The 12,288-nt window shown below is 62.5% G+C and overlaps 1 protein-coding gene across 4 annotated transcripts in view; it reads left to right on the forward strand.

The window, feature by feature from the left end:
• Ctbp1 (C-terminal binding protein 1) overlaps positions 1-11,536 on the forward strand; it is a 30,168-nt gene extending 18,632 nt beyond the window's left edge. For 3 of the 4 annotated variants that reach the window (XM_048364003.1, XM_048364006.1, XM_048364007.1), the window contains 7 exons: positions 1,847-1,991; positions 3,592-3,798; positions 8,755-8,969; positions 9,268-9,398; positions 9,779-9,906; positions 10,132-10,249; positions 10,622-11,536. In XM_048364003.1, the coding sequence (XP_048219960.1) occupies positions 1,847-1,991; positions 3,592-3,798; positions 8,755-8,969; positions 9,268-9,398; positions 9,779-9,906; positions 10,132-10,249; positions 10,622-10,808 (1,131 nt within the window). In that variant the 3' untranslated portion in view covers positions 10,809-11,536. The remainder of the gene's footprint in view (positions 1-1,846; positions 1,992-3,591; positions 3,799-8,754; positions 8,970-9,267; positions 9,399-9,778; positions 9,907-10,131; positions 10,250-10,621) is intronic. The other variant, XM_048364004.1, reaches the window with a different exon arrangement.
• The last annotated feature ends 752 nt before the right edge of the window (positions 11,537-12,288 follow it).

Below are 12,288 nucleotides of genomic sequence, written 5' to 3' on the forward strand. Positions count from 1 at the left end.
AGGACGGGACCGCTTACTGTGTCCTAGCTGCTGGGTGTGGCCAAGTGCAGAAGTTCCAGCGAGGGAAGTTGTGGTGCACATCTCCTTACCTCTTTTGCTGGTTGCAAAACAGATGCATCTTGGCCTTAAGTCAGGAGTGGTGGACAGGGCTTACATGCCACTGGTCTCCAGGCTTTGGGCATGGGAAGGGAATAAAAAGCCTCTTCAGCTAGTTGGGCGTCATGGTTTCCTTGTCTCTGAGCAAAGAATGTGAGTATAGTCGCAAGAGCCTGCTGAGGAAAACCTTCCGGAGCTCTTCTCCCATGAGCCTAGGGGGAAAGTCAGAGGGGCCACAAACACCCCCAGGCATGGCAGAGCTGGTGCTTGCCACCTCGGAGGTGGGCTTTGGCCCTGTTGGCCGAGTACAGACAGACTGGTTCATGCAGGACAGAGTCTGACTCATATTCAGATTCCTGTTCTCAGAACACTGCTAGCTAGCACTTAGTGAAGCGTGTACTCAGCACCAGAAGTTCTTGGTGGAAAAGCTCAAGAAAGGTGGGTCAACAAGACACCCAAGTGAGAGCTGAAGCTTCAGCTCGGGGGCCAGCCTGCACTGTGGGGTTTTGGAGCTCCCAGGGCCTCTGCCGGGGAGTCGCCCCCTGGCTCCAGCATGCCCGGGACCCCGAAGCAGGCATGCCAGTGCACACCCCTCCCAGGCACGGGTGGGTCTGGCTGTGTGCAGCCTCCCTCTGCTCACGTATCTCGGGGAGGGGCCTGCGTATGTCCCGGTACCCAAGCCACACACGTAGTTCACGTCCAGGGCCTGCCCCGATGCTTCCTGAGAACCTTGCTAGAGTGCCTGGCCCGCTGTGTGCATCAGCACATCTGCACCTGCATGGGGCTGGCTCCTAGCCGCCCATCTGCAGTTCAGGCGGCACTGGGCGGCCAGAGGGGCATTCCTGGCCCAGTGTCCCCTCCCCACACACCATGGGCCTTGATGCCAGTTCACTGCCACGCTGGTCCACGCAGTTTGTGCTGTCCTCGTGTCCTCTCCAATGCCAGGCCAACAGTCAGCCCCACCAGTACTTGGGTGCCCCCTGCACATGGTGTCTGCATGAAGGGCCTCCGAATTAGGGATCTTCCTGAAGCAGTGGCTCTCTCCCTCATGACGAAGATTAGCCTGGTGTGCACAGGCCTCCTTGACCCCAGCGCTGGCCATGGGGTCCCCCAGTTCATGGAGGAGAGGAGGCCCAGCCTTCTTAAAGGGAGGCATCTGCATGTTAGGTCATGTTTGGCGAATGAGGTCAGGACCTGCAGACCCCTGCTCTCCTGGCCCCACAGTTCAGTAGCCTTCTGGGTGCAGCCCCACCACCTCAGGCTTCCACCTTCCTGGTCCCTCGGTCCTCAGCCTGAGCTACCCCAGGTCTTCCTCACGTTCCCCACACTCCCAGTGCCCTGACCTCCCCGAGTCCCTCTCCAGAAGACCAGGTGGCTGGACTGGAGTGTCGCCAGAGGCAGCTGCATCTGCCCCAGCCAGTGCCGTATCCCAGGATGTGCCTGCGGGGGGAGGGGGAGAGACTCTGCGCCTGTGGGCGTGGCCAGAGAGAGGGGCGGGTCGCCCTTAGGCCCACAGCAGGCATGGCGCGCACATCTGCCCTGGGCACAGTTCCCACCCAGGGTTCCTAGCTGCAGGCAGCCCATTTCCTGGTCTGGTCGAACGCGAGGGCCTTGGGGTCAGTGGCTGCCCCCGGGCCCTGTTCCCCGCCAGAGCCTCTCTCCCAGTAGGGAGAGTGCGTGCTTCCTGCAGAGCCCCCCCCCCCCGGCCCCCCTCTGTGTCTCGGAAGCCAGCACTGCCCTCCCTCCGCAGGTGCTGAACGAGGCCGTGGGTGCCCTGATGTACCACACCATCACACTGACCAGAGAAGACCTGGAGAAGTTCAAGGCCCTCCGGATCATTGTAAGAATCGGCAGCGGCTTTGACAACATCGACATCAAGTCAGCTGGGGACTTAGGTAGGAGTCCTCCATCCCTGTTGTTTGGTGCTGACCACGGGTGTCTTCCTGGAGTCTGCCTTGTCCCAGTCTTCTGGGAGGTGATCTGAGGTCTTAGTGTGGACGCGGGGGGGGGGGGGGGGGACGGGGGGCGGGGAGGACGAGGTGGTGGTTCTGGAGCTTTCCCCAGGATGGGGGAAGGTAGCAGGAGCTTTCCTCAGCCTCCCTTTGGTGGTCTTGGGCAGCAAAAGATGAGGCGGATGCTGAGATGAAAATGGTGGCTTGCAGCCAGCCTGGGCAGTGAAGTCGGTGAGACTCTGCTCTCCACTGAACTATCAGAGTCAGCAGCGGAGCTGTGGCTCAGTGGTAGACTGCTTGTGAGGGAGGCCGCTTCTGACTCACCCCAAGAAGTAGTACAGACATGCATGCACACACGGGTACTGTGCCCACACACGTGTCGTGCGAGCCTACATACATGGGTACACATGCCGTATGCCCACACGTGTACCTAGACATGCCAGGACACCTATGGCCTCAACGCTTACAAACAGGTATGCTATCCATAATATTTACACACAAACACACGGGCATGTGCGCTCACTGCATACATGTGTGCACATGCTCATTGCATACGCGATACCCCTGTACATGCTTGCACACATGCCCACAGGCATGTAGACTCACAGTATGCTGCATACACACGTGTGCACGTACATCGAGGCACATGTGCCCACTGCACATGCGTTCACTAAGGCATATGCCAACATGTGTGCACAGGCGTGTCTGTGCACAGGCACGCTCTCGCACGTTCTCCAGTGCACTCAGCCCTGCCCAGTAGGGCGCCTGTTGATACTGTTTCTGCTTGGTGTGTGTGTCCACATGCGCGCAGGTGGCAGCAGCTTGCACCTGTCTGTAGGTGGCTCTGTTGCCTGAGACCTTGCTCAGTTTCTCTACTCCTTCCAGGCTGGGGGAGGGAGGGGCACCCTCGTTCTTCTTGTGTGAGGGAGCTGCAGGGAAGGAGGTGAGTCATTTTGTTCCATTGGCAGGGAGGGGGACATTGAGCACTATGGCTTGAGGGGGGTGGACCCGTGCTAGCTGGCTTGCTCTTGTTTCCTGGCGTGGGAGTGGTAAGAGGGATGCAGGGGTTCTAGGGGTCTCAGAGTCCTTTGCCAGGCCTCCTTGGTCTGGGGAGCAGGAAGCTAGAATGCTTGTGTATGCTAATGCACCCTGCTGCAGCCCTGCCCCCACAGAGCTGCGGCTGCTCGGGAAGGTTGAGCAGCCGCTGGCCCAGCCCAGGGAAGCCAGCTTGGCAGTGTTGCCTTCTGCTCAGCTGCCTGCATGCCTGATGGACCCAGGCAACCAGGAGGGCTAGGGTAGCTCTGCCTGGCCCTTGACATAGTCCTGCAGGTACAGCGTGCAGTGAACTGGGATAGAGATGGGCCCAGGCCTACGCCCTGGGGGCTGGGTGGTCCGCTCTCCCCTACGGAGGGGAGTGTGAGTCACCAGGGTAAGGATGTAGTGTGGCAGTGGCAGCTCTTGGGGGCTGTCCCGGGGCCAGGGGGCAGTACATGTGGTCCCCACATGTGTTTGGTGGTCACCACGCCTGTGTTGTGCCCTCCAGGTATTGCTGTCTGCAACGTGCCTGCAGCATCTGTGGAGGAAACCGCAGACTCCACCATGTGCCACATCCTGAACCTGTACCGACGAACCACTTGGCTGCACCAGGCTCTGCGGGAAGGCACGCGGGTCCAGAGTGTGGAGCAGATTCGCGAAGTGGCCTCAGGCGCGGCCCGGATCCGTGGGGAGACGTTGGGCATCATCGGACTAGGTGCGTGGCTGGTCAGACGGCTCAGCACGCACGGCCCAGCCCACCTCTGCGCCGCTGCCAACCCGGGGCTCCTGCCTGGGATGTGAGGCGGCCCAGGAAGGGGCCGAGGACGGACGGCCTGGGGGCGGGGCCGGGGCGCAGACGAGCGCCTTCCACCTGCGGATGTGGTCCACGAGCGTCACGCCTGCACCAGCGAGTGGCACACACGGGTAGCGTACACAGACATCGCACATAGCTGGCACATGGATGGCACACAGGACACACACGGGCACATATACACACCAGAGCAGACAGGTGTCACTTGACAGCACACAGGGACACGTGCACCTCACACAGAGATGTCGCATGGGGGGCATGTACAAAGACACAGGGACATACACAGCCCTCCACGCAGAGGACGGTCCTCGTGGATGTGCACGCAGACATCGGGGATGACACAGGGTGGCGTGCACAGAGGCGTGCACACAGACGTCATACTGACGGCGTGGCTGGCTCACGTGGGCGTGTGTACATCTATCACAGGCAGGTGGCGCACGTATACATAGAGATACTTCACGCGTGTCACATATAGATGGCACACCTGGCATGGACATGTTACATGGGGCGGCGAGCACACGGGGACATGCACAGACATCCCATGAATGACACGTGACACGTAGCCCTCGTGGGTGGATGCAGTGGGCGGCACAGCCGTTCACGCGGGCTGTGTGGGGATGGGCACTGCCTGGTATATACTGCGCCCAGGCTGGGTTGGCCGAGTGGAGATGGAAGTGGCTCCTTGGGCATGCACACTGGACACCGGGGCACGGATGCCCCTTCCCCGCGCACTCTGCAGGCTGGGCCTCCATCGCTCACCGTAGCATCCCGGCCCAAGCTTTTGTTCCAGAGTAGGAGGGCAGGTGTGTGGCTGAAGTCGGGGCTGGCGTGGGCCCTTGCCTCTGGCAGAGGACCCAGCCTTCCTCCCAAGGCCGTCTCGGTACATTTCCGGCCCTCCCTGTCTCTGCGCTTCATCCCCCCGAGGATGGGTGCAGTGTGCCCCCTCGGGTGCCCTTCCTCACCTCCAAGCCTGCCAGGTGGGGGTCACTGCTTTATCACACCAGCTGTAGCCCTGCTACTCTGCTCAGAGCTCCACTGGGGGGGGGGGGTTGAGAGCACCTTCTACCTTGTATGGCACAGTCACCCCTGTGGGACTCCCCGCCCCCCGCGCCCTCCCTGCCCACGGGACTCCCCGTCCCCCATGTCCCAGCTTCTACCCCCCCTGTCTGCAGGACTCCCCGTCCCCCGCGCCCTCCCTGCCCGCGGGACTCCCCGTCCCCCATGTCCCAGCTGCTCGTGGGACTTCCTGTCCCCCCTCCCCCGTGAGGCCGGTGCACGTGCTCTGGCTTGCGGAGGAGGACTGGGTGGGCTGGGGGCCAGCCACCAGGGCCCTGAGAGTGGCCCTTGCTTGCCCCTGCTTCCTGTCATGCTCCGCACCCTGCTTTGGTAAGGTGTACTGTGGCTGAGCCCTGTTGGCGTTGGTGTTGACCTCCAGCGCGCATAGCTTACCCCTTGTTCCTGTCTGCCTTGTTTTTCCCCTACACTAAGTACACACAGGAAAGCATCATCCCCCGTGCCCTGTCAGCCCCAGGCCCCCACAGTGCTCCCCCATGGGCCACAGCCCCGCCCTGCCCGCTGGTTCCCAGCACTCAGTTTGAAGCACAGGTGAGGTTCCGGGACCCGGGGAGAGGGAGCTCAGAGCAGGAGTCCTGCGTGCGTGGGCCGGTGGATGTGTCCTTGTCTGCCTTAGCCGTGGTGTAGGAGTAAAGCAGGGACCATTTAGCGAGCCTTGCTAGGTAACTCGGACGGACATGCCTGTGGCCCCTGGCACACATGTCTCGTAGGGCAGTGCCAAGGCAGAACAGGAAGGGAGCTGCCAAGCTGTGCTTGAAGCAGAGGCCTGGCTCCCCGGCCTGTCCTGGGAGCTCCGACCTCGAGAGTGCCCACGGAGTCACCTTCCCTGCAAGCTTCTGTGTGGAATGAGTCACAGCACACAGGCGGGGGGGGGGGGGGCGGTGTGTGCTCCGCCTATCCACACCTGTCAGGAATGCTGTTCCAGGGGGCTCTGGTTCCCTCGAGCCGTGTGTTCCGTGGGCCCTGTTCTGTGTGTGTGTGTCTCCTGGTGGTGGTGAGACACCCTTAAATCCAAGTCCAGCTGCTCCCTCATGTCTAGCACGGTGCCTTTTGTGTCCTCAGGAGTCTGCCTATCCCAGAGTCATAAAGACAATGCTTCTTTCTAGAAGCCTCCACTTCCCCTGAGGCTGGGGCCACTGCCTGCACCCTTTGGAGCCCTCCCTGTCTGGCATGGTAGCCTCTGGAAACCGGCTGCCACGTCTGAGGGTCTGTCCTAGAGCCCTGCCCACTGGCTGCTCCCTTTTCCAGCTCCCTTCCGTGATCCCAGCTGCTCCGTCTTGGCGTGGACTCGCCCTGTGTTCTGCAGAGCCCTTTGGGGTCTGGGAAGGCGGCTTCTGAGGGCAGCATCTCCAGGCTTATGTATAGAGCCCTTTCATATTTTCATTTCACATAGCAGTGGCTGGTTTGTGTTGTAACTAGGGCTTCAATTTACATCCTGGTTCTCTTGCTTGGCTTTCTTGCTCATGGCTGGTGCTCCACCATTTGAGCCATGCCTCTACTCCAGGTTTTATAATTACCAAAGAAAAATAGTTCAGGAACCACAGTTGGTTAAATTTACTGTGAGGTTTCCCCCCCCTCCCAATCTGTTCAAGCACTCTACCACTGAACCACACCTCAACCAAACAGGTAGCTTGTATATTTCATAGTGGTTACAAATAATCTTATTTTCTAATAGCTGGCTATTGGGTATTAGTGTTTAGAAATATGCTACTTTGCTCTTTGAGAGGGTGTTAGGTTTTCGTTTTGTTTTTTCCCAATGCTGAGGATGGAACCGAGGACTTACTTGCCCATGCTAGTGGAGACGCCTCGTGAAGCTTTAGTGTTGGTTCCCCAGGTTTTCCACGCACACTGCTCCACCACCTGCAAGTGTGGGTGATGCACTTTTCCTGCTCCAGTCCCTAGCTTCTTTTACATTATGCTTCTTTTTGTGCCTATAGTTTTGTGGTAGCCAGAACCATGTTGTGCAGAAGCTGCACGTGTCTTAGTGCTGACCTGGGAGCCGGCACCTGGATTTCACTGCTAACTGTAGCATTTGGTGTGCTGTGGCCTGCACTGTGACCATCCCTCCCGCCTGTATTGTTCCTTATCCTTTCAGGCTCAGCTTGTCGTTTGTTCTTTCAAAAGATTTTTATCCTTTTTTCTTTCTGCTTTAGTGTGGGTCTTTTCTGGGGATCTGAACTTGTGTCTTTGTTCTCTGAGCCTCTTCTGCTGCTAGGCCTCCTGCTGTGGTTGAGGCCTCCTACAGCCTTTTCCAGGCCCGGGTCCCCCCTTGCTCCTCCTCAGGAGTCTCACCCCTGCTTCACCACTTGGGCCTGCTCCTGTCTCTGCAGAGGTCAGGCCTCCTTCCCACTCTTGTCAGCTACTTCCACCACCCTGTCGGCTTCTGTGTTTTTCTTTTAATCAGAAACTACTACTATTTTCCTACTTTGCATGCGTCTTCCATTTTTTTGTGGTGTGCAAGACCTTGTGTAGAAGAAAAAACAGTGGAGACGTAAGCAATTGGCATGGGCAGCCCAGGTGAGGGGTGAGCAGGGTGGGGGGATTGCTGACCAGCTCTAGGCAGCTGTAGTTACTTTCCACACATACAGTATTTCAGGAAGCATCAGGCTTCGCCATGTGCAAATGCTCAGACTTAAGAGTTCTTGGCTTCAGGTGTCCCTGAGGTTCCCTTCCACCTTGGGCTTGGCCCTCGGCGGTCGGCCAGGAGAGCTACTCGTGGCGTCTCCTGTACTCCAGCAACGGCAGCCCCCGCAGGCAGCCCTGGGACTCTGCCCCACTGCAGACCTCAGTCTGTGGCTCCACGGCGGGTCTGCTCCAGTCCCTGGTGTTGGCCCCGTTGTGTAGGTGGAGGCCTCCTGCCCTCTGGACCTGCTCCCTGCAGAGTCACTGGGGTTCCTGGGGTCCTGCCTCCCGTCCTGCTGTGCTGGCTGTGGCCCTGCTGCCCTGTTGGGGGTGTGTGCACTCTGCTCCATCTCAGTGTCCCGCGTGGTGTGGCACATTCGGTTCCACTCCCCTGCACTGCATGTACATTCTGCCCCAGTGCCTTGCACTGCATGTGCATCACTGCCCCTCAGCCTGCACACTGTGTGCGCCGCTGCCCCTCCGCCCTGCGCTGCATGTGTCCACGCTGTCCCTAAACCCTGCATAGTGTGTGTGCATTCTGTCCTGCCCCGCACAGTTGTGCGCTGGCCCTCAGCACTGTGCATGTGTGTTGTCCCACTGCAGTTGCGCGCGCGCTGTGCCTCAGCTTTTCGAATACGCAGTTGTCTCTGTCCTACTCAGTTGTGCGCTGTTCCGCTGCGCATGCGCGTTGTCCGTGCCTCAGCTCTGCACATGCGTGCTGTCCCACTGTCCTGCACAGTTGTGCGCTATCCCTCTGCGCATGCGCGTCGCCCCACTGCCCGGCCCAGCTGTGCGCGCTGACCGCCTGCCTGGCTCCCTAGGCCACGTTCGTTGTCTCCCACAAACCGCCTTTCCGGTGGCTGCTCTGACATCTTTAACGTTGTTTTCACTCCCCACGAGTGTCCCCGGCCCCTCGCCGGCCTGTGTCCCTTCCACGAGCCTGGGGGGGGGGGGGGCTCACACATGGCCGCTGGCGGCGGCTCCGCCGTGGAGGCTGGCGCGCGTGCGCGCGTGCGGCGAGGGCCGGGAGGGGGCGCGGGGCGCGCTCGCCCGCCCCGGTGGACGCTCGGCCCGGGGGCTCGGCGAGCGGGCGCGCCGCGGGGCCCTCGTGGAGCGGGGGGCGGCCGCTCACCCCGGGGCGCGGCTCTCGCCCCCGTCTCCCAGGTCGCGTGGGGCAGGCGGTGGCGCTGCGGGCGAAGGCCTTCGGCTTCAACGTCCTCTTCTACGACCCGTACCTGTCGGACGGCATCGAGCGGGCGCTGGGGCTGCAGCGGGTGAGCACGCTGCAGGACCTGCTCTTCCACAGCGACTGCGTGACGCTGCACTGCGGCCTCAACGAGCACAACCACCACCTCATCAACGACTTCACCGTCAAGCAGGTGCGGGGGGGGGGGTGCGCGTGGGCCCCATTGAGACCCCGACGGCTCTGCGCCTCCGCGAAGGGGGGGGGGCCCCGACGGCTCTGCGCCTCTGCGAAGGGGGGGGCCCCGACGGCTCTGCGCCTCTGCGAAGGGGGGGGCCCCGACGGCTCTGCGCCTCTGCGAAGGGGGGGGGGGCCCCGGGGCCCGCAGGCCCCCGCCGCTCACACGGGCCGGGCCCGGGACCGCGCGCCCGCCGTCGGGCCCCCCCTCGGGGCGGAGCGGGCGTGCGCATGGCGCCCTGTGTGCTGTCTTGCAGATGAGACAAGGGGCCTTCCTGGTGAACACGGCACGTGGCGGGCTGGTGGACGAGAAGGCGCTGGCCCAGGCGCTCAAGGAGGGGCGGATCCGCGGCGCGGCCCTGGACGTGCACGAGTCCGAGCCCTTCAGGTACCGCGCCCCCACCCCGCTCCCCCCGCACCGGGCGCCCGCCCCCGCCGTCCTCGGGCCCGCCGTCTACCGCCCGGAGAGGGCAGAGTCCCCAGGCCCCGTCTCCGGGGGACTGGCCCGGCTGCCCACCCCTCGGGGCCAGCGGAAGGGAGCCCGCCCGCCTGCCCTGCCCCGGCCCTCAGCCTGTGGCCCAGGCCCCCCAAGTCCACTGCCTGGGGTGCCCGCATTGCCTGCGCTCCCACCCGTCCGGGGGGCGGGGGGCGGGGCGGGGGGCGTCGGCGTGAGGCCCTCCCGGAGGCCCTCGGGGCTGGGGGTGATCTTGATGGCCCCGCGTGGGGAGCAGCCGGCGCGGGCTCCAGGCCTCTCCCGCCCGTCCTCAGCTTCAGCCAGGGCCCTCTGAAGGACGCCCCCAACCTCATCTGCACACCCCACGCCGCGTGGTACAGCGAACAGGCGTCCATCGAGATGCGTGAGGAGGCGGCCCGGGAGATCCGGCGGGCCATCACAGGTGGGCCCCCCGGTGCACCCCAAAGCCCGCTGGGTGCTGACGCGGCACAGACCTCGGGCAGGATCGCGTGGAACACCTGCGTCCGCTTCTCCCGTGGGCGGGGGAGGGGGCCGTGGCTGGGGGTCCCCCGGAGGCGAGGTGCCCACGAGGGCACCCCTGCCGCCCGCCCCGGCGCCCCGGCCCGGTTAAACGCCGCGTCCGACTGGGTGCTGCTGCTCCTCTCAGGCAGGATTCCCGACAGCCTGAAGAACTGTGTCAATAAGGACCACCTGACGGCCGCCACCCACTGGGCCAGCATGGACCCCGCGGTGGTGCACCCCGAGCTCAACGGGGCCGCGTACAGGTGAGCGGGCAGGACGGAGGGCGAGGACCCCAGCGCAGCCCCAGGCCAGCAGGCGCGTGTCCTGCCGGGCGGCCCCCCGGGGGGCCGGGGCCCCGACGGACCTACACGACTCAGCCCGCTTCCTGAGCGTCGGCAGGGGTCGTGGGGGCCAGCCCCGGCCTCTGGGACCGGAGGTGGGCCGCGGCCGTCCTCACAGTGGGGTGTGGGCAGGGGCTGTGGGGAGCAGAGCCCGGGCAGCCACCCGGGGAAGGGCGGCGCCCCACCTCCCTGCCGAGGCCGGCGGCGTCTGGGGCCCCGGGGAAGGCCGGGGGCGGCCCGGCCAAGGGCCAAGGGCGCCCTGGGCCGTGACCTCATGTCCCCCTCCTCTTCCAGCAGGTACCCCCCGGGCGTGGTGGGCGTGGCCCCCACGGGCATCCCGGCCGCCGTGGAAGGCATCGTCCCCAGCGCCATGTCCCTGTCCCACGGCCTGCCCCCCGTGGCCCACCCGCCCCACGCCCCGTCTCCTGGCCAAGCTGTCAAGCCCGAGGCAGACAGAGACCACACGAGCGACCAGTTGTAGCCCAGGAGGGGCTTTGCAGGCTCAGCGCCCCGTGGTGGGCGCCCCGTGCCCTCGGCGCAGCTCGCAGTGGTGGTGCCCGCAGCAGCCCAGCACTCCAGAGACTGCCCCGCGCGCGCGCGAGGGGCAGGAGGCCGCGGGGCCCCGGCGCCGTGGCCCTGTCCCGTCCCGAGGGCTGCCTCCTGTCCCGTGTCCTTTGCGTTCCTCGTTAAGCAGAAGAAGTTAGTAGTTAATTCTATCATGAATGTTCTTGTCTGTGTACAGTCCTTAGAACATTACAGAGGATTTGTTTGCTTAGCTGTCAACAAAAAGAAAACCTGAGGGAGCATATTCAGCAAGTCAGTTTGAGATTATTTTTCCTTTCTACGTTGGAGCGAGCCCCGGAACGAGGCCGCTGGCGAACTTCTCAGGACAACGAATCCTTCCCGCTTTCCTTTACGCCACACGTGCATTGTTTTTCTACCCGCTTCTCTTATTTTTAGAATAATTTAGACAGACAAAACAAAGGCTGTTTTCCTAATTTTGGCATGAACCCCCTTGTTCCGAACGAAGACGGCATCTCGACGGGCTGGGAGGCGCGTGGTGCGCGCCCGCCGCCCAGCCCTGCCGCCGCCCGCCACGCCGGTGCCGTCCTGCTCATGTGGTAGGCTAGCAATATTTTGGTTAAAATCATGTTTGTGACTGTAACCATTTGTATGAATTATTTTAAAGAAATAAAAATCCCAGAAAGAGCCGGCATGTCCACGTCTGTCGTCCTGTGTTCACCATTTGGGCACAGCCTCGGAGGACCTGCGGGCCCCCCCCCCCCCGTTCCCCCACCCCCACCCCCCCACCCCCGCACCCCCCTCTGCGCCCCGGGGGCAATCGCTGTGGGTGCGGCCCTGGGATTAGCTCCACAGCCCTCAGCGTAGGCCCATGTGCAGATGTTAGAGTACTGAAGGGCGAGAGGAAGGCAGATCTGGGTACCTGTTAAGCAAAACTAAAAATGTAAATCAAGAACTACGCAGGATTAAGAAAAATAACATTTAGTTCTTTGAAAAACGTAAAATCGCTCAGACTCTGTCCTGGCGGATGGGAAGCAGCAAGGCCGGGGTGAAGAGGAGGAAGTCCACCTGCCCGTGGTCAGCAAAATGAGATCCACGGGAAAGAAGACCGTCTGCTCCAAGGCGCCTACGCGTGGCGAGGTCCTGGAGCTCCCGACTGGGCACGACACACGCTTACCATCCCGGCCACTCGAGGAGGACCCTGGAGGACCCCGAGTTAGAGACCAACCTGGCTCCGTCAGGGATACCGCGTCTTGGACGCCGCGCAGACGAAAGGGAGAAGGCAACCTCAGGACATGGCTTCAGTCCCCACTGCCCTCAAAAAGGAATGCACGCGAGCGAAACAAGAGTTACCGTTAGAAACAGCTCTGGCCCGCAGCACAGGGCCAGGCCTGGGCTGCAGCCCGGTCAGCCGATGGAGGTCGCTTCGGGCACAGCCT

Source organism: Perognathus longimembris, chromosome 16, assembly GCF_023159225.1.
Source record: "Perognathus longimembris pacificus isolate PPM17 chromosome 16, ASM2315922v1, whole genome shotgun sequence".
Taxonomy (NCBI): Eukaryota; Metazoa; Chordata; class Mammalia; order Rodentia; family Heteromyidae; genus Perognathus; species Perognathus longimembris.